This window comes from Poecile atricapillus, chromosome 3 (assembly GCF_030490865.1).
Source record: "Poecile atricapillus isolate bPoeAtr1 chromosome 3, bPoeAtr1.hap1, whole genome shotgun sequence".
Lineage (NCBI taxonomy): Eukaryota > Metazoa > Chordata > Aves > Passeriformes > Paridae > Poecile > Poecile atricapillus.
The window spans coordinates 97,918,165-97,940,459 of NC_081251.1; the positions used below are offsets into that span (position 1 = coordinate 97,918,165).

Genomic DNA, 22,295 nt, shown 5'->3' on the forward strand with positions numbered 1-22,295 from the left:
GTTGATAAAGCACAAAAAAATTTATACTGAGTCAAAGACAAAGGAATAGCATAACAGAGAAAGAAAAAAACACCTGATGCAATCTGAAGCCACAAAATAACCTAGTTTTTAGTTAACATGCATTAAAACATCTGTTAAAATGGCCTTTTGAAATATTTACCATCATCAAATTAAGAATTTTTTTTAAATTAACTGAATAGAGCTGCACATGATATTCCCTCATAAATACATTTTGTACTTGTAGATAGTGTATTCACTAGCTATTACGGTATAATATTCTGTACAGTTTTTAGAAGCTACTACCATTGATTTCTGTGGTTTGGGCATGTTTAAGTGGAAACTTTTCCACCCAAGTGCTTGCAAAGTCATTACAATCACTAGATATGTAACAGTGGGAGGTAAGAACAGTGGTAAGACTAAACCAGCAAGTGACATTTTTAAAATATCTATTACCCCAAATACAGAGAATCAAGAAGGAAGGAAGATACAGCACTCCAGCTGCAGATATTGCAACAAGCTTTGAGTCCTTCTCAACACCATCCTTGTGCCATCTATCACACAGTACTGTCACATAATTCTCCTCTACCCCTTGGAAACTGAGCTTGTTCCCAAATTAGAGTATGAACAGGCACCGTACTAAAGGAACAGGACCAAAGTCTGCACAATCAAACAAGGTATGAAAAGCTTTTAGATACCAACAAAAAGAGCAGTGACCACCTGTGCTATCATCACAGCACTACCACTTCCCATATAGTCTTTATTGGGAAGAAGAACATTCCACTGTCAATGACATGCTAAGAATCACCTTAGCAGTACGCAGTGGCTTAATGCCAGAGGGCAGCTGACCACAACACAGCAGCTCACTCACTCACTACTAGTGGGATGGGGAAGAGAGGCAGAAGAGTGAAAGTGGGAACATTTGTGGGCTGAGATAAAGACAGCATGCAAACAACAAAAAATAATGTATTTTCTTCACTACTTCACATCAGTGAGCAGGTATTTAGCTACTTCCAGGAATGCAGGGCTCTATCACTTGTAACAGCTACTTGGGAAGTCAAATGCTACAACTCTGAAGATTCCTCCTTCCTCCTTTTCTCTTCCCAGCTTTTATTTCCAGGAGTATCAAGATATGGCACAGGACATCTCTTTGGTCAGCTGGAGTCAGCTGTCCCAGCTGTGTCCTGCCCTATTTCTGGGAACCCCCAGCCTGCTCACCATCACAGCAGTGTGAAAAACAAAAAAAGCCTTAACTCTGAGCAAACACTGTTCCACAGCAGCTAAAACATTAGCATGCTATCAGTGTTGTTTTCATCACAAACCCAAAACAGCCCCATACCAGCTACTACAAAAAAAACTAACTCTATCCCAGGCAAAACCAGCGTACAGTATTATGGGGAGCACGTAGAAGACAGTCAATACTCCTTGGACAACTTGGGCTCTTAGAACATTTTCTGTAAAGGAAAAAACATCCCTGAATGCAGTAGGTGTCAATATATCAATGAACAAGCAAGGGAGATCTAAATTCCACCTTGATTTGATATTTAATCTAAGTAAATTTCCTAAATAGTAAAGAATTATTAACAGATTGAAAAAATAAACATTTCCCCTTACACATACCTCTTGCTACCTGATTGCGACATGCACGAAGGGACTGGAAGAGGCTGAAGCCATCAATTGTCACAATTGCTGCTGGGTACAAGATACTTAGTTCCTCATTCTGGGGAAAAAATAAGAAGGGGGAGACAGAAAACAGATCACTGCTACTGTTAGCACAGCTTATTTTCTGGCTTTTTATACTATTAACTACACAAAGATGAGGATTATATCCAGAGAGTTAATATCGAACAAGCACAGGCAACAGACTAAGGCAAAACTACAGAAATTCAGTATTAAACTGTCCCAAAAATTATTTTAGCCATATGGTTTTATATTTTTATCTTTTTTTAATAACTTCTTTGTTTGCTTAATATATCTTAAGGCTTATGAAAAAAATACATAAGTTGCAGAAGCTTTTGAAGGTGACAGAAAAACAGGTTCATCTAGAATGTAAATACCACGGTTTTAGGAAGTCAAATTCTGAAACTGGATTAATGCCTGCCTGAATTACCACTTGGGCACATAAATGCTAATCTGGTGATACAAACTCAAGACTCAAATTCCTTCATGCTTCTGTATTTCAAAACTGATTCCAAAAATGTCATACTAAATCACGAGTATTTCTACAAAGAAAACTTGAAAATTTCTGTGATTTTGTTCATTTTTCACATAAAGCTTGCCAACTCAGCCAAAAGCAAGGAAAGCTGCCTTCTTTCCTAAACAGTTCTGCAGAGTCTCCTCTGCAATAAATACTCATAATGACATGTAGGTTCCTAGCCCTATAAATATTCTTTTAACTTCCAGCTATCTTCTCTGTGAAATAATTAAGGTAAGTTCTTATGAATGAGTATGAATAGCTCTTGGCACCTGTCAAGTTACATTTTCTCCCTTCATCAATGCATTATCATGTTCTTTGCACGCAAATGAATAAACAAAAAATGAATGAACTATTCCTTTGCAAAAAGAGAAAAATAGAACAAATCTATAGAGCTAAAACTCCAAAAGACATTCTGAATCCTCAAACTATATAGGCATGAATAGATCTAGAACAAGAAATCAAGGGTCTCTTGTTCTAAGGAATCGTCCATCCCATCAAAAACTGGTAAAGGACACAGAGGATTCACAGAGGAGACTCCCTTCCATACCCCATAACACTGGCACTTCGCTTTTGAAATAATCTGACAAAACCTGTTCTGTGACACCAGGATGCCTGGGAATTTCATAGGTTCTGCACTTTAGCTGTAGGACAGGATCTTCATTCAAAAGCTGTGCAAGAAGCAGTACTCCACTCTGGAAGAGAAAGGATAAGAAGCATTAACATTTCCATCCATTTTCTTAGGGAAGACAAAAAGCACAATCTGTAGAGAATGGAAGTTTAAAACACCCAGATGTTTATGCCAAGAGCTCCCTTGCCCTGCCCTGCTGAGAGACGCACCTCAGTGTAAAACCGAACGTAGCCAGAGGTGAAGCCAACCACGATGCACGTCCAGTCAGGGCGGCCTGTGGAGCTCCTGTTTCACAAAGAGACACTCATTAAAAACAACTCCCATTCTAAGCTAGAGACACAGAAAAGTGTCATGTAAGGACATTAGTGATGCATATACATCCTTACCTCTTCTGACTTGCCAGTGGAATACACAATACACTACTCACACATTCACTAGAAACAGAAACACAAAATTAGTGGTTTTCTCTAGTTGTGAAATTTTACTGCATGCAAGAGAACTTGACATGTCAGAACTTTCAAAGTTTTAGTAATTTAATAATTTATTAATGCAGCACATCAAATTCACAGTAAGAATCAAAAAAAGTCTCTTCATTTTAAAGACATTTTCAATTACAAGTTCAAGAATGCCCAAACAGACCTTTTGTACTTGTTAATGCTGTCTTTCATAAATCACAGACTGATTATTCTGTCAGTACTGTTCAGCAGATTCAAGTTAAATTTCAGATGCCTACAGGCAAATGATTTTCTTCTGATCTATAATGATATGCCATGAACAACCCTTTTTTTTTTTTTTTTTAAGGAGCCAACTGAACCATACATATCAAAATAATTTTTTGAAATACGCAATTAGGTAGATTTTACATCCACTGCCTTTCAGCGCCTCATAATTTGAGAGCAATATGGTCTTCCCAGTTAATGCAATAACTGAGCATGCTCAATGACAGGCAAAGCATGCAAAGGGCAAGCAGATGAGCAGACCTCAATATCTCACATCAGAAGTTATTTAACTGTTACCATGATACAAAGTTTTACACTGTCTGGGGAAACAGAAGGAGTACAAAGGTTTTATGAGATAGCATAGAATTCAAGATGACATGGCAAACAGCACTCAAAGCATAAATGCCAGCAGTACTGTTTATTATTTACATTTCAGGTCACTTCCGTTTCCCAAAGAGTGACTAAATAAGCAAGGTAGACAATTAGTGAAGGAAAGCTTTCTAAATGCAAGGTTGAGAGGAGTTGTAATTTCATTACATCCTCAAAGAAACATTAAATATCTCAGTCACATCTCAACTTCCAATAGCAAAGCTTAGCCACCACAGAACATTTTCAGTTGAAGGCAACTTTGGGGAAAGAAAAAAAATCTAAAAACCACCAAAACCACTCAAATATTTTTATAATCTGACAGTAATTTACATATTAATACCTCCACAGAATAAAAAACCAAAATACATCAAAATGTATTGAATATATTAAATCTAATATATTCTAATCTGAATCTAATCTGCCCCTATCTAAACAGAGCTACCTGTTTCATAGGATACCATCCTTCAGGGCTGTAACAGTAGTACGAAACAAATCTCAAACAGAATTTCTCTCTTTTTTTTTAACAAAAGATATCAGGGTAGTATCAAATGCACAGCGACAGTAGTTTTATAAAAGGATTATGATTTTTACAGAAAAGCTGATGAAGTCAACACCTCCTGCAGCAAACAGAAGGCTGAAGGCAATAGGGAGCATATTCAAAGGCAGACAGCAACTTAAGGCTGCAAATGTAACAGCAAAGTGCAATATCTTATTCCATATGGGAGATTCAAAAAAAGCATCTGTCTGGTTATTTGAAGACAGATGAAGCAAAAACATTGTATAAATACCAAATGTATGACCAAAGCAAATTTTCCAAGTCCCCAAGTGACTCAGAGCCCGAAACCATATTTTGATCAGAGACAACTTTATGCTTGTTTGAATGAGGTTTTGAAAATTAAGTATATCTAGAACAGCTTCCTACATTTCCAATTGCAACATTCCCTAAGAAAGTTTCATCTTTACTACAAAAGATTTCTCAAAACAATACTTTTTTTTTCCCCCTTCTAGAACAAGATCTTATAAAAAGCATGTCTAAATTACACACAAATACACTGACTAGCCGAGAACCATTTTGTTCATTTGTAAGAACTTGTTCTGTGATAGCACACGATACACAGGAGTGAGATTTGCAGATACTGTTTCTCATCACCCATGTTAATCTATTTGTATCCAACACTAACATACATAAAACCACAAATGCACTCAGAAGAAAGGAAAACGAGCACAAGTAAAAAGCAGGTTATTAATTGCTAAACATGAAAATAACATCTAAATCACAGCTGCATTTCAACACCTACCCCTCTTCAACATTCAGAGAGCCACTCCAGCCAACAGCATATTGCATTTCCTCCTTTCCCTTGTCACTGTGCTTCCATTTAGCTGCCAAGAAGAATAAAGACACCATCTATAAAACTCCAATGTTTTGCATCTCACAAATGTAGCTCTATTTCTAATTTTCCTCTTTGGTACAATACATCCTGCCACACTAAGATTAAATGCCAATTACAAACTTTGAAGATCATAAAAATAAAAATATATTCTTAGTGACTTTTCTAAAGGACTCACATGTTTTCTTAGAAATTTACATGGAACAAGATTTTAAAACTAAAATTTTAAAGTCACTAGTTTTGTTTAAAAATATTTATACATTAATCCATCAAATTTTAAAAGGCTCAATTCAGGAAACAGGGATCCTTAGAAAATAATTATTAACCAAGGAAAAACTTCTGGGAATACTACTGAACATGAGCTATAATGAACAGAAAATTTTAATTTTAACTGCCAAGAAGCACACAAGTACTCACACTAATCTGACAATCTTTAATCAGTGCATCAGAATTCAAGGTTAGGAGACACCATACTTTGCTATTCACAGGGTGCTGTTACGGCTGGCACTTAATGGTTGAATCACCTTCCAGGTGTCAATGGATAACCCAAACTAAGTTAGTTCTGTGTGCCATTTGTCTGACACCTAAAACCTGAGGCACAGGGACACTTCCGCCCAGTGTGGGACAGTTGTCACTGTGCAGTTCATCAGAGGCAGCTCTCCAGCAGTGATTTAAACCACTTCTTTATGCTTGATCCAATAAGAACTTTATGAGGAGTACTGCTGTTTTTCCAGTTTTGATGACAAATTACCAACTGGTCTACAGCAGGTTTGGAATACACAGCTTTGCAGGGAATGACAAAGCAGTACAACAACTCAATACAATCTGCCCAATTACACAAATCTGAGTTTCAACACTCTGATTTTTAAAATGCCATAATAGTCCCCTTATCAGGATGCTTCCCTTCGTCTTCCTCACGTCACCCACTGCAGCCATCAAAAGACCAGAAGCCCAAACAAAAGCACATCTATAAACAGCAGTTGGCTGATCAGTGTTCATATATTACTAGTGAAAGCTTTAAAAGTTCCCAGAGCCCTACTTTGGAGTAAAATACAAAGCCACTCATTGTTCAAGATGGTATTCACCCATTATTCAAGAATTTTCTATCAAAGGGGAAATTTCAAGAAAAATTCACATTAATACTCATTTCGTAGAGTGATACTGGCTCAGGTAATTTTTTAAGGGAAAAGAAAACTAAGTTCAAGCATTTCTTAATGGCTAAAATAAATTCAAAACTTCTAATTTTCTTACTGAGAAAAAATAATGTCAATATCTCTGAGATTTTAAAACACAGTAGTTATAACACATATCCATTTTATGACCACAGGTCAAAACACAGCTGAGAAGTAAAGACAAAGCAATTTACTTGACAAGCAGCACCTAGAAAACACATGATATGTACTACAAAACACTTCAAAATTCTTGAAGGTATGACTTGGGGGATAAACAGAAGGGAGTGGGGCAAACAAATCTTGTTTTAGTTACTATAAAATGTCCTGGCACAAACACTCAGTGGAACATATACTTACGCACTAAAAAGACTGCTTTCTGTTCATTAGCTATTACCATCAGGTCATTGGTTGGTGACAAGGATAACACACAGTCCTGAAGCCAGTAATTTCGCTGGTTCTTGGAATTAGATTCCTCTTCTTCCTACAAGTAAAGCTTTAGTCAATGTATGCAACATTTTTTAGACACAGCAGAACTTGCAAGACTGATGAGAACAATCTGGCTTGCCCTCCATAGCAGGGCTAAATGGACTTTTTATTACTGACCACATCACTTCAGCTCCAACTTGCATGAAAAGCCCTGAGAAATGCATCAGCCTTGCACTAATTGTGTGTTTACAAAACAGAAAACAAAGAGGTACTCATCACTAGCTCTACTCAAAATCATCTCCATTTAAAGAGACACTAGGAGAATGAGATTTAAAGTTTTAAAATCATTGATTAGAGAGTGGAGAGAATCTCTTTAGCTATTCTCATTACAATCCATACTCAAAATGAAGAATTTATCCAAACTCATACGCTGACCAAGGTAAAGCAAATAACAGCACATAGGAAGAAAGTAACTAAGTTGGTATTCACTTGGCAACAAGTATCAGGTGCCTTTCCACAAAGTAACTTCACAATGAAACAATTCCAAACTAAGTGGTGCCAAGTTTAAGGGTATAAAGATGGGTAAGTAAAAACTTCGACACCATCCTCATGTATAAGAGTGAGAAATTTACATCTTTTTTCCTTGGGGCAACAAGCCAAGTATTTTATTGTGGCACACACGAAGTAGTTCCTGCTAATCATAGTTCAAAGTCAGGAAGGAACAGCCTCGGAATGAACTGCTGCAAAGTCTCAGAGTTGATATTCCTGGTTAGTTAGACCCATACTCTTATCCAATCACAGCAACACACTTTCCCTAGTCCACAGACTCCATTTGCACTTCCATATCCGACCCTACCTCCTTTTAGCACTCAAAAATATTACTCCATCCTCTAACATCTCAAAGCAGCTATGCACAAATAAAAAACCCAACAACTTCAGTGTGATCATTTTCTGATTCATTCTATTTATTCTGTTACAGTAAAGTTGCATCCGCTTGAAAATCTGCCCATTTACTCCCAGCAGAAAAACAAGCACTAAACTGTAGGAAGAATTTGCATATCATGCTCTTCATCAACTATTCATTGTATTTATTTCCTTGCATAAGCTTGTACCATAAAAATGGTCGCTGTGCACATAGCAATACACAGTGTACCCATGATAAAGTCTATATTAGCACAATACAAACATTGTGTGGACAACAGTAGTTAACAATCTCCTAATTTGTGTAAGAACCTATTTTCATGTGATTTTTGTCTGTTGATGGATGCCGAATTGTTTAGCAACAATTTTCCCCTATTTACTGGCACTTTTCAAGACTTCACAACAAGACAATGAAGTTATGAGATATTCATGACAATTTTAATTTCTCATGACAGAGATAAATGTGTCATGCAAAAACACTTAAGCAAAAGCCAAAGAAAAACCCTGTACTAATTTTTAACGTCATGATTTTCAGACTGAGGAAAAAGAAACTGAAATTAAAGGCTTATCAGAAGATTAAAAGGAATTACAACAGTATTTCAGGCAGAAAATTTAAAATTATCTATAACCATGAACAAAGAACTTGAAATACAAAGATATAAAACACGACGATTTCATATTAGCTACAAAAATGAGCTAAGGGTTAAAACAGGAAAAGCACTGAACTTGCCAAAACAAACTTAAGGGTAAAATACAGAATTATTAAAATCTGCATTTAAGAAAAGACATCATCCCTACAAAACAACTAATCAGATCCATAAAAGGGCACCTTATAAAAAACTGAACTTTTTATTTGTTTTCAATGCCTTCTCAGAAATTGCTATGTTCCATGAAATAGATATTTGTCCAGGGCACAAGTAATTCCAAGAAACAATTAATTTTTCACTATAATACAAATAATGAGTTAAAATCTTTAACGAGGGAATTGATTGTTATATTTTACTAATAACTCTCACTTCTGTGATTGACTCACGCACTCATTTTGCTGTGCCTTCAGACACACAGACTCCTGCATTTATATGCTCCTACACAGAACAACCTCTTTGCTGAGTATGACAGCAAACCCTTTCTGAAGTCTGGCCTGGAATCACTAGAAACTTTAGAGGAAAACATACAAGTAGAGGATGCAAAAAGGATGTAAACCACCTGGGAGAAAAATGTGACATTTTAAAGAAGAGAGTGAAAAATTAAACTATTTCAATTTAGAAATCCCTGCTGGTTCTATCAAATTACAACAAAAGTAGAAAAACAAATATTTGTTCCACTCATTCAGGAAGTTATAAACATTACAGCACATCTAATGAAGATGTGGCCTGGGAAACACACTCATTTCATGACAATTATAGTGGAGCTGAATACCCATCCTATTTAAAAGGTTTTATACCCTGTCATCCCTGACAGTGTCAGTGATTCATCCCTGGGAGACACCATGTTCATTTCAATTTGTCTGTCACCTCAGCTGAAAAATCTGTTTCTCTGCAGAATAGTCACAAAGATACTGTCCAATAACTTGGGCATCCTTCCTACACACCGAGAAAAAGATGGCAGATAAGGGGTTTGTTGGTAAGGTGAGGGTCTGGATTCCTCAGAACTGATTCTGTTGAGGTGATGCATTCAGGTGCAAAGGATTTCTACAAGTAGCCTCATTGACATCTCATCAAGTCAGCTGTCAGCTAGAAGGCTCAGCCTTACAAACAATTAACAGACCAGCTCTGCTATTCGCAGCTGAACGAGTTGTGCAGAGGAATGTTTTTCCTCCTTTAAAGGGCAACGGTGCTGTTCCATCCCATGCAGGTAGTTTAAATCCTCCTGTAACACCATCTACACATGACAACATAAAAGGAACACTAGTGACCCGTAGGAAGATGTCTATGCCAGTAATTCATGACTTAGGATTTTTTGATTTATATCAATTTATGATAATTATAACTTCACTGCCACGCCCTACTGTTCCTGACTAGCTACAGGACAAAAAGGATGCCCCCAGGTGTAGCAGCACAGGAAGATGTGTGTATACTTTGGTGAGAAAAGACCTACAGAACATAAGAATATGAGCAATTACCACAATAGGTAACATCCAAGTTATATTTAGAAAAAACTACAGGAGCAAGGGACAAAAGAGCAATCACATTTAAAACACAGGTCAAGACCTTTCTTGCCCAGGTGACAGTTATATAGGAGGAAAAAACCAAAACACCACACACATAAACTAGTGGAAAAGTCTTCTACAATAGGGAAGTTAGCAATATACATATATATACACATATAGATATAGATATATATATATATATATACACATACGAACTTACAGGTCCTTGTAATTCAGCATCATCCCAGGCTCCCCAGCCACCATCTTCCCAGCTTGTTGATTTACCTGCTTTAAATGAAATAAGACTTGTCACAGGAATATAGCATAGGCAACAAAATTATCATTTTCCTTTCCCCACTAATGCGTTACAACTTTTTTATGACACATACTACAAGAGGTCTACTGAAAGAACCCTGAAGTGTCTTATTTTTCTGTATTTTATTTACTTCCATTTCCAACACTATGGAAAAGTATTAAGAGAAGATGTACCCGACATACAAAAGGCAACAATAGTACATGGGAATTAATCTGTGATCACAAAGCATCTGAGCCCAGAATAATGCAGATCCCACCAGCAAAGCAGAAGCTGACAGTTTGGCCTCTGAGGAGAAAATGAGCACAAGGACCTTGGTCATTCACATCTTTTCAAGACAACAGAGAGGAAAATTAATGAGACACTGATCAGTTTCAATTATGTCATTCAGAAACCTCAGAGTAACCACAAGCTCACAAAATACCTCAAACACCTGAGAAACAGATTAGATTTGTAGAGACAGACCTACTTCTTTAGTTGTAAGAGTGAATGTGGAAGTTCTTTTTTTACCTAAAAATACAGAACTTGATATATAAATTGAAAAGCCACAGGCGTTTAGTACTAGCAGATGTACGACACTACCACCAACTGGGACTCTCGATAAATCAATAAACATCGTTGTAATTCAGTAGAAAAGCCAAGGACTGACTTCCATCCAAGCATGTACTAGAGTGAAATCTGAAGCAGTAACATCAATAAGACTTCAAGAGTTTTCCAAGGATTTCTTTCAAGATTTTCCATTAACTGCTGTCATGGCAAATTTGACCTTCAGAAGTAGTTAAAAAATTGTGCCTCAAATGAGTTTAAATGTAGTTTCAAGCAAGCAAGATTATGCCAAACAGTACATACAAGAAGGTTTTGTATCAAGAACAATTTTATTTGGTCTAAAAACTTGTAGTTCTGTTACCACCAAGCAAGGAAAGGCTGAACAATAAAACAGAAGTCTGTAATCTCTCTGTTTAGTTACATTTTAAACCTTCTGTATGGCTAATGAAGACAAAAACCTTCAAAAAAAATATTTTCATTTAAAATATAATTTTTTCCCCAATGCTGTTGAGAAGGTATTTTAGGAGAATGTAGAAGACAAAATGCTCACTCCATTTTACCTCTGTAAAATGCAAAGGTCTGTGTCATCTGCAAAATGGGCAAGTCAAACAGTTTTACTGCATCGTCATCAATGCAGATATAACTGCACAGTTATTTCGGACAACACTACAACAAGCTTCCATGGGTCACAGTCTCATCTTGTATTTGAGGTCAAAAATTTTGCAGTGTACAAACATAAAGGAAAATTATGGCACATACTGTTGAATAGAGTAACCACAAGAAGAAAACAATGTTTATTGTTCAGATTAAGATAACTAACAAAAATCTACTTTTGTTTGCATTTTATTATCTCAAAAGATAAAAAAAAAATCTCCTTCCTATAAAATTCATGGAGGAATGAAATCTGTCCATGTGCCATGGTCCGGAGAGAAACAGTACCATACCTAAGAAACACAGCTGGGGCTAATGCCTTCCCTGCAGCACAGAGCAGACCAACCTTCCTAAGAAACCTCAGCCACTTCAATTCTGAGACTGAACGCCCACAGTACAAAACTGCAGCTGTGAGGATTCTTGCTGCCTCTGTGAATAGCCACAATTTCATGGTAGCTGTCATCATGCTGGGATGATACTAGATAAATGAAAAAAGATGGGAAAATGATGTAATGGTGAGTCACCATTCCACTGACGAAACTGCAGAGATCCTTTAGAACTGTGGCCTGCTCTGCAAAGCCAGCACCTTCTCCAGCTGACACGCATTTACATGCCTGCTCTTTTCATATCCATCCTCCACACTGGATAGATCATCCCAGGATGTGCTATCATATGCATTTATCAAGGCCTGCATCCATCTTGCCTTTCTTCCACTCATTGTTTCTTTTTTTAAGAAAAAATGGAATTAAAACTGTTTTCTTATTCACATCATTCTTATAAATTTAGACATTTCACCTATGCAATGAATAGTGAAACAAGGCATTAAACAACAGACAACAACGCCTGGAACAACATACAGAGGACACACTCTCAAAGTAACTCAAAGCACCAGCTATTCACCTGTGCAAAAGAATTATAAAGTATTCCATGGAGGCTGCCAGCTTGCACAGCTTTTCCCATCCACCGTAACTTGATAAGGTTGGTCAAGTGAGAGTCCAAGTCCACAGGGTCCAAGCTGTGTTATGATGAAGATTTTAAGAAATCCCCCACCATTTCCTTTAGCAACATTACAGATCAGAACCAGCAACTGTGGAATGTAACAAATTCACTAGTAACTAATACCTAAGCAAGCCTAAACAGCAGCAACACGATCATTTTTTCCATACCTCTTAAGGAAAAAAAAAAAAAATAAAAAAAAAATCAAGCTTTCCTGCACAAACCTCTGTTTCCATTCAAACAGTTCTCCTTACTTGGATAAAACAGCAGCAAAATTCCAGATTTTGCTTAACTACGGAGATTGCAAAAATAAAAGTTCATCAACTGGATTTACATGAACCACTTAATTCTTTAATTTGAAGCATATAGCATCAGCACATTTGAAACTTTAGAGCTGGTTTAAATGCTGCACATGTGCAACACTGGTGTTAATGCATAAGAAAATTAATTTAAGCACAGTTATCATTAAACAAAACACCCACAAGAACAATTTCTACCTCTAAACATGTTTTGTTTAAAAGACAAGAGCAGAGAAGAGAGAAAAAATAGCAACAGATCTAGACCACTGAGGTCTAACCAGCATTTAACAGGTCAAATTCAATATGAAAGATGTTTTTACTCACTTCTCATAGTACAGAATAGACATTTGAGCACAGAGGATTGTCACTGCCCTTGCCTCCAGAGCAGCACTATGACCTGGGGCAGGCCGCTGAAGCCTTTCCTTCCTGCCCTCACATTTACATTCCAAATCTTCAAATGCAGGAGGTTATTGAAGGATGAGCTTAGACAGATGCAATGAAGTCCCATCCATGCTTTATGAATATAAAACATTACTAGATAATAGTGCACAAAACAACTGCTTAAGTGTGAGAGCTGTAGATTTTCTTCTATGCATGTTTACTGCAATTCTGATACCACTGGACTGCACATTTATGAAAGAAATAATCTCTCCAGGCCAAGGAATTTTAGAAATAGCTTAGAATCTTCTTGTTGTTCAGGAATCATAGGGCATTTATTCCCAAAGCTCCTCCAACATGAGGACTGACAAATATATAAGGCTAGTTTGCCAACACTACTAGGAAGCCTCTCTTGAGGCTATTTTTATATTTGCTCTCTCTTCTCACTTCAGGCATCCTTTAGTGGGGGGAAAAAAAACCTAAAGCACAACTAAGTTAGTCTCCTAATCACAAAAATAACCACTTGAGCATTTTTTCTCCCTTAAGGAGGTCACAATTGCTTTTGACAAACTAAAAGATAACCAAATTTAAAATAATCCAGGTACTACATAGATTTTTTTTTAAATTAATAGTGCAAAGTTCCATGGCCTACAATTATAACTTAACCCCAAAACCAAAATTTGAAATACCAGAGGAAAAAAAAAAAAAACAAAGGCCATAGGAAAAAAATGAAACAATCACATGCAAAACATAGTATTCCATAGTTTTCCTCAGATGCAAGTGAAGCCATAAATTAGAGCAAGAAAGAATGAAGGCTATGATGTAAAGGAGGTGTTGAAGCAGCAACAAAACTCAGGTGAGAAGAAAATTTGGATGAAGTATTCTGACAGCATTCTGTCACGTATGCTGAGAGCGTGTCATTTACTCTTCCCCATATCTGAAGTGTATTAACTGCTACAGATGTAACCCAATTCAGGCAGAGCGCGTATTTTAATGACACTTTACAGGAAAACTGAAAGAAAGGGATACTAAACATAAATACTACAATCTGGAAAGAGAGGATCTGATTAAAGAGGCAATGAAAAAGAGCTTGTCAGAAGAATATTCAATAAGAATATAACTGATTCAATAAGATTGATACAGAAGCAGTTAACAACCCTAATGCTAAAAGCAATCTAGAATTTTATTTTGTAATGTATTTTTTTCTTTGTAATCTTGTTGACCACTCTGAAATAAAAAGCCTGGCCCTCTGTATTTCTGAACTAAATCAGCCGATCCAAATAAAGCAAAGTGTACAAGTCCAAAGATGCTGTTTAGAGGAAATAAGATGGAGAACTTTTCAGGCTGCTGTTAATGTAACAGGGTGGGATTTTGGAAAGGAGTTTCTCTGACAGGCTTAAGCTACCACTTTTACTGCAAAAAGAAGCAGTAAAGTGATACCTCATAACTCTGAGGAAGTCCTCAGGTCAGGGGATCAATTTTTTTCTTCCCCTGAATAAGAACAAACTCACTATCATAACTGGAGATATCATTGATTGTGAACTCTGAAGGTCAAGTTTGGGTTTGTTGGCTTTTTTCCTTATTAAATTCATTTAGGTAACAGGAGATGAACACACCTGGGAACTAAAAATATCTGCACATCAAGAAAGTACTTATTTTTTTGTTTCACCTTAACACCCCCCCAGTTTATCTAGCAGAAGTCCTACCTGGCTATACCACTGAATTGCTGTCATCAAACCTATAAAATGTTTTAAAACACAGTTCAAGCTCTGTTTTGAGTGTACTAGAAGAACAGAAACACACCTTGCTCTAAATAAATTGCAGTTAAATTCTTCAATTTATAAAGGTTGTAGGAAATGTTATCTATCTTGCCCTACTTTCTGCTAAGGTAAACATCCATTAATTAATTTCTGAATGCTAAAATTCTGTCATGCTTGCAAAGCTTTATCACATATAGCAAATAAGATGGATTTTTTTACTTCATATGCATGCCTTTATTTTAGACAGCTTTATATGAGAGTTAACTGTTACAGCTGTTTTCTGATCCAGCCAACAGCAGCCCACAACCTCTTCAACACAGCAAGATGTCAAATTAAATGTGATGCAAACACTTCCTATTCCCAGTATTTGCACAGTTAGAACAGCAGTTTTCAGAGCCACTTAGACACCACTAGGCTCAGGCTCCACAGAGGATCTGTGCCTCATTAGCAGCATCGTTTTTCCCCAAGACTCTAAAATTCTCATGCTTAAGTTTTCCTCCTTAAAATATGAAAAGGCACTCAAGGCTTTTTTTTTTTCTCCTAAGAATAAAGATATAGCAACTCCATATGAAGCATCTTTAACCAGCTCACTCAGTAATACCAGGTTAATTTACTTAAAGCACATGAGCCAAGATCCAACCCTACACCTGTTATTCTATTCCAATACGGACAATAAAAAGTGGCTGTATTTTGCTTCACGGCAGATCAATGGTCAGCTCAAGCAGTCTATGAACATATCTTAAATTATTCCAGCATGGCATCAGTGGCAATTTTAACAGATGATTGCACAACACAAACACGAAGCACATGAACCCTTCCTTCCAGTGTTGACTAAGCCAGCAGGAAACAGGCTCATGCAGAAGTGACTTCACACAAGGCTCAGAGGAGGACAGCCTTCTCTTCCTCCCCCGTTTACCAGACAAGTGCATCCTTTGCACAAACAAGACAACCTGTTGGGCTACAGGAAAAACTTAAGTGAAGTTGTAGTTGATATGATGCTTTCCTTTATCTTGTTCTACTGCTGAATGTGTTTAAATGTTTACCTGTACAACGAAAGGGGAAAAAAAAAAAATCAAGTCCGCTTGGAATAAAAATCCAGACTTTTTTTTTTTTTAATTTACCTACACCTGTATTTTTAATATATGCAACACTTTGCTAAGCCTTTTCAAGTTCAATTTGAAATTGACAACCTAGATTAACTTTTATATAAACAAAATATACTATTTTAAATACAAGGTGACAAGCTACAGTTTTTTTACTCAAAGACAACTAACTTCAAAGCTGGATTAAAGCAATAGTATCACATTGTGATTTAGAAATGTATACTGCTTGCATTTTCTCAAGCATGCAAATTCTCTTCATTTAAAACATTACTTCAAAAATGCTTTTACAATAATAACGCTAGATTTTATTGCAGCAAATACACTCACAGAAAATATTTTGGTTAGTTCTGTTAGATTTAAAATATGGCCAAAGTTAAATAGCACTAAAAACTTCTTTGCTCTATAACAAGGAAACAAAGAAGACAGGGCCTATATCCTCCACTAAAAATCCTAAACCCCACACATCGAAGATGCCAGAGGCACCTTGCCAAAAGCCTTTGTTATCCAAAACCCGACAGAAATTCTTGAAAATTCTACTAAACATTAAGTTATGACTAAAATAATTAGTTAACTCAAATGTGCTTTGTTAAATGAAAATATTTAATACTTATTTCCTCAAGATAGCCATCATTTTAAACTACAATCTTTTAATACTAGCAAGAGTTTTCAGACAAATGAAGCATAGCTTTAAAAAAAGAAAGTAAATTAAAGGTTTTTATCCTCATGTTAAAAAAAAAATACTTAAGAGTTTTGATATGTGTTTGCTGCTATTTATATAACTGTCTGCATAAAAATTAAGACAGTTTAAGTTTAGCATTAAAGTTTGATTTGAGAGTAAATTAACATCTTCTCTGTTGAACTTATTAGTAAAAAAACCCTTTTTTTTCCTTACAGAGTAAAAATATTAAAACAGAGTAAAATCTAAGTAAAGATGCAACCTTATTAAACTGCTGTTTTAAAACAGTACATTTTACAACAGAAGAGTTTTTAGCAAAGCATTCCCTGATAAAAAGCACAATTTACTTCTAATTTAAGATACCTCCACAAGTCATAGCAAAACTTCTCCTTTGTCAAACACAAATGCACCAAGAATTTCGGCTTCAAAATCACTAAGTTACAATCTTATGTCTAAACCACTTTGGGAACTCTCACTAAACCACTTTGGGAACTCATTTATACTTATTTATCCTGAACCATGAAAACAGCTGTGGTAGAAAAAAATTACAGGCACAAATCCAAAAAATTTCAATGAATCTAAATGAGCATTATTTTGACAAACACTTGCTTCTGCCTCAATGACTGAATAAGCAAATATAAAAATAGTCCAGAAGACAGCCCACTCATTAAAATGGAACAGCAGCACATTTTGGAATATGCATCTTCTCTCCTTCTATTATTTTGGTAGTTTTACAACATACTAAATATTTTCTCTTTATGGCTGCCATTTGATAAATCCACTCCAATAAAATATTCAAGTTATTTTACACAAACACCTCTCATGTACCATCAAATTAGAAAAAAATATTTTCATTTCTTTCAACACCTACTTTTAGAAACACAAACAAACACATTTCAATCCTTCACTTCTATCTTCAGAATTCAAGAGATACTAACAGAAGCCGTCTCCCTCCAGAATCCCTCCTTTAGATACAGAAGATGCCAAAGAAAAGCCATGTGGATCTTGTTACGTCTTTTTCAAAACCTATTAGAGTTACAGAACAAGCAGCAGCAGAAAACTTTTCTACCAAAAGTTTTGCACACAGAAGTTTTTGTGGCAAAATTAACTAGCTGAATATATAACGTACTTTTAAACGTTTTTAACAATAGTTGTGTCATATTTTTAACAGGACAAGGACCAATGGTTTTAAAAAGGGAATGGATTTATATTGTATATTAGGAAGAATTATTTTTTTTTAATAATGAAGAAGATGAGGCACTAGAACAGGTTGCTCAGAGAAGCTGTGGATGCCCCATCTCTGGAAGTGTTCACAGACAGGCTAGATGGGACTTTGAGCAATCTGGTCTGGTGAAAAGTGTCCCTGCTCAAGGCAGGGGAGTTGGACTAGATTAGATTAACTTAAAAGTCACTTCAAACACAAACCATCCTATGATCTCCCTTCTTCTAATTCCCCCACAGGCATTTTAAGCTTTTAAAATAAGCACCGTGATGTTTTCTCTTAAAGCTTTGTCCACAGCTGTGAGGATTTTTACAAGCACCCTCATTAACCTCTTCAAACACTTTCCTTCCCTATTGTTGCCAGAAACCAAAAATCATCAGCCAGATATAGTCTGTATATACTGGGGGGTTTATATCTACATACACGCAGTGTAAATTTAACACAGCATGCAGTGACAAATACAAAACAGGGCTTCAATTCCCTGTGATTTCTTTCCTGGGCATAGATCTGTTCAGGACGCAGCTTCAGTGTCAGGCAGCCCAGCCTGCACTGTGCACTGCCTCACACGGCAGACACCTGGTCCGCAGCTTCACACTGTAATTGCTTTAAAATATGTTGTCTTTTCATTTAAGCTGCCAAGCTAAACCTTTAGTAGACTTTCAGCACGTTCTGCATCCCTAGATAACATTGCACGCACAATGTGTGATGTCTTTATGAGAGCGTCTTCAGACGACTACACTCCCAGCAAGAAACCTACAAACTTTTAAAGTTTGGGGCAAACAGGGTCAGTGGCCAAAGAACTTCACCTCCACACTACGAGGTAAGGAGTGACACCTGCGAACAGCTGGGCACCTGAAACTTCTGAACGCCAGGAAAGTCTGCCTTGGAAGGTGAAGATGTGGTAGCTACGGCCAGACACCCACCCCGCACCACAGGAGCGCCCCCGAGCACTCGGCTGGCACGGTCAGCGGGCAGGGGGGTGGCAGCGCGGCGCCCAGCGAGCGCAGGGCCCGCAGGGACAGCCCCGCACCGGGGGCCGGACTCACCGCTCTCCTTGCCGGCCGCGGCGCTGCCCTGGCGGCGGTGCGGGCTCAGGAAGTCGCGGGCTAATTCCAGGTCCTGGAAGTGGGCGAAGGGGACGAGGGCGCAGGACATACTCCCGGTGCCGGTGGTGCCGCCGCCACCCAACCCGGAAACGCTCGGGCACTTCCCTCAGGCCCGGAGCTGCCCCGCGCATGGCGCATGCGCCGCTCCCGCGGCACGGGGGGGGACGGCGGGCCGGGGCCGGGCCTGAAGGGGCGGTGCTGAGGAGGGAGCGCTGAATGCACCGCCCTCCTGGGCAGCCCGAAGGTAGTGTTTAATCTCGCTTTCTGTGAATTCCTCCCAATGTCCAACGTAAGTCTCCCCTGATGCAGCTTCAGGTTATTTACTCTTATCCTGTCGCTAGCTGCCCGGGGAAAGAGGCCATCGCCCACCTTCCCACAAGCTCCCCTCAGGTAGCTGCAGAGAACTATAAGGTCACCCCTGAACCTCCATTTTTCCAGGCTAAATAACCCCAGCTCCCTCAGCTGGATTTCATCATCCAGGCCTAATGAAAAACAGGCACGGCCCAAAATCCTCATGTTATGTTGATGAATAGAAAACACCTTTTATGGTTAGTTGAGAACAGGGTTTCTTTCAGTCTCGATTGCTCTTGCAAATACAAAGCTTTTATTTAGATGTAATATCGACCCATTTCTATTCCTCCTCTGGACACTGAGGAATCTGAGTGATAGCAGCAGTTATATTTGCTGTGGAGTGATATTGGTACAATACTGACAGCTGACTTGTGGCCTCCAAAACCTCCTCTTCGGGAAAACAGAAAGAAGAATGTGTGGGAAGAACACCAAAGGATGCTTTCTGGACCCTGAGGAAGCACAAATTCCCCTGTGCATAAGACTTGATGAATTTTTTTAATGGCTCTTACTTGACTAGCCTTTATATGTACACATATAAACACACACACATATATATGTATATAAGAATTCTATTTCTTGTTTTCTCACATGGCTCTTTTATGAGATAGTGATGTGTGTCTTATGTAGTTGTGTCTTATGTAGATGTGTCTTATGTAGCAGAAATAACAGAGAAAGTCCAAGTTATTCTGCAAGTTTGATTTGTGGTCTAGGTCTGTCTACAGGGTCTTTAAATACCTTCTAAGATTAAACAAGTTTCTACTAAGAGAAGTTTCATGCCAAAGAGGGCTCCAGTTGGATTGTCTTAAAGGCACAGACTGTAACAGTTTATAAACTCCAGAAAATCTCTTGTAAGATATGCAAAGAACCTGGCTTTAATTTATCCTGACAACTTTTTAATGTCTTCAGCTATTTTGTTGTATGATGTACTGGTTTTAAACCCAGCAGGAAAGTTAACCCCACTGAACTGCACCTCCTCCTCCACCCTCTTCCAACAAGTGACAAAACACTTGGAGAGACCACAAGAAGGAATCACAATTTTACTGAAAAACTTTGAGGCAATACCCACAAGAGGGTATTCAGCATGGGACAAACACACTTTCTGAAGAGAGCCTGGCATTGTATTGTTTTGATAGCTTGAACATAATTGATTTCATATAGTGCACTACCCTGTACTATACACTACTAGTAATTTTAACTTTTATGCTGGTTAAGATCTTCCATTTAATATGTCATAATGAATAATTCATTCTGTATAAATATAACTGAGGTGGCAGCAATGGGATTCTAAAGTGGCCATGGTGGCTTTATCTAGGTGCCAAGCAGCCACGCAGTCCCAACCCCTTCCACAAGCCCAGCAAAAAGATGAGGAGTTTTCTGCTTCCAGCACCCCAGATGTCCTGCTGAAACCACAGCCCTGCAATGAGGTAGGTGGTATTGAATTAGAGAGTGCTAGAAACTCCATCTGTCTTTTCCTCTGTACCTAGGACAAGTAGTATGGGCTCAGTGATTTTGCCCTTGGCAACTACAGAGATATTTTGTGTTTACATTTCAAATCTGTGGCTCCTCAGGCAATACACAGGTTAGACTTGAATTTAAACAAATGAATAATCTATTTCTTATTCACTAAAAAGTTGTTCAATCCTGTTTTTCCTAACAGGTGTAGAATTACATTATATGGAGTAATAAGAAGGATACTCTTTAAAAACAAGATCACAGTGTGGGAAAAGTTGAGACAAGAGGCTGGTAAATTTGGAGATGCACTAATTAAACCTGTAAAGTCTGTAAAGAAAATTATTTAATGACATTTTAGAATTGTAACATGCACAGTCACTAGTAATGTCAACTGAATTAATAAACAGAATGCAAGAAATTAAATTAACAACATGGTTTGTCATTCTTTAGTGAAGCTTTCATCACATTATGAAAATTCTCCTCATTAAAGAAAAGTGAGCAGTGTAAGACTGTCATATCTCTGCTTGGTTTGCTGTACAAAGTATTAACTTGAAGAAGTCAAGTTAATAACTACCAAGATACCAATGAAAGCATAAAGTAAGGAAATGAATACTCAGCAAATAACCTGATATTTCAAGACAGTCTTTAGTACAGAAAAACTCATATTAACACTTTGGCTACAGAATAAACCTTTGTGTGTTTATTATAACTTCAATAGTTCCTAATTTTTAATGATTCATTATACATATATAGAAGGCTACGGAAAACAAAACTACTTTGAAAAACATCTGCCATAACTTTAAGCAAAGTACATAAAGACATTCCGATAAACAATATGTCATGGGGTTACTTTACCTTTAAGAAGGTTAAAATTGCTGGGGACTGCCTGGAGTCTTTTCTCCTGACCAATTATCAGTCATTGCTGAGAATTGACAGCAGTTTTAGCCATTGAAAAGAGGGATCAACTTGTGAACACCACCTTAAAGTGTAAAACCAGAGCTTTCTTGCTCTCTTTGTTTTCTGGCTGTGAAAGGTAGCAGAGCTCCGGCCTTTCGCTCTCGGCCCGGCCGGGCAGGGGCCGGGCTGGGCCTGCCGCGTCTCCCGGCCGGGAGATGGGGCCTGCGGGAGCTTGCTCCGAGCCTTGGCCGGGCCAGGCCGGTTCCTGGCTCGGCTGCTGTTTTTGCCGTGATGAAATTCACCAGAAACTGCCGAGTGAAGAAAGAGAGAAGCTCTGGGCCTGCAGCAAGCAGAGACACCGACCACACTCTCCAGAGCAGCTATGAGGAACTTTCCATCGCAGACAGCTCCAGCTCCTGTTCAGCAGAGATCACCGAACCATCTACAAAAGCTTGGGCAGGATTTTAACTCTTTCTTATCCAGATGAGACTTGCGGATTAATCTTTTTATCCAGAGAGAGAAAAGGAGAGTGATCAACATGAAAAGAGACTTTATAAACTACCAGTGACAAGAAAGAAA

The 22,295-nt window shown here is 37.8% G+C and overlaps 1 protein-coding gene and 1 long non-coding RNA gene across 5 annotated transcripts in view; one reads left to right on the forward strand and one right to left on the reverse strand.

The window, feature by feature from the left end:
- The window catches only part of RAB3GAP2 (RAB3 GTPase activating non-catalytic protein subunit 2), a 42,285-nt gene extending 23,159 nt beyond the window's left edge, over nt 1-19,126 (reverse strand). For 2 of the 4 annotated variants that reach the window (XM_058836151.1, XM_058836149.1), the window contains exons 1-8: nt 18,957-19,126; nt 10,187-10,254; nt 6,828-6,951; nt 5,209-5,290; nt 3,209-3,256; nt 3,032-3,107; nt 2,785-2,886; nt 1,618-1,717 (exon numbers count right to left, since the gene is read on the reverse strand). In XM_058836151.1, coding sequence (XP_058692134.1) covers nt 1,618-1,717; nt 2,785-2,886; nt 3,032-3,107; nt 3,209-3,256; nt 5,209-5,290; nt 6,828-6,951; nt 10,187-10,254; nt 18,957-19,065 — 709 coding nt within the window. In that variant the 5' untranslated portion in view covers nt 19,066-19,126. Of the gene's footprint in view, nt 1-1,617; nt 1,718-2,741; nt 2,887-3,031; nt 3,108-3,208; nt 3,257-5,208; nt 5,291-6,827; nt 6,952-10,186; nt 10,255-18,956 lie in introns of those variants that run through there. The other 2 variants (XM_058836150.1, XM_058836152.1) reach the window with 2 other exon arrangements.
- Nucleotides 19,127-19,199: 73 nt separating this feature from the next.
- Nucleotides 19,200-21,199, forward strand: LOC131578101 (uncharacterized). Its single transcript, XR_009277376.1, has 3 exons — nt 19,200-19,305; nt 20,680-20,791; nt 21,025-21,199. It is a non-coding gene; the product is annotated as an uncharacterized LOC131578101 (long non-coding RNA).
- Nucleotides 21,200-22,295: the final 1,096 nt, after the last annotated feature.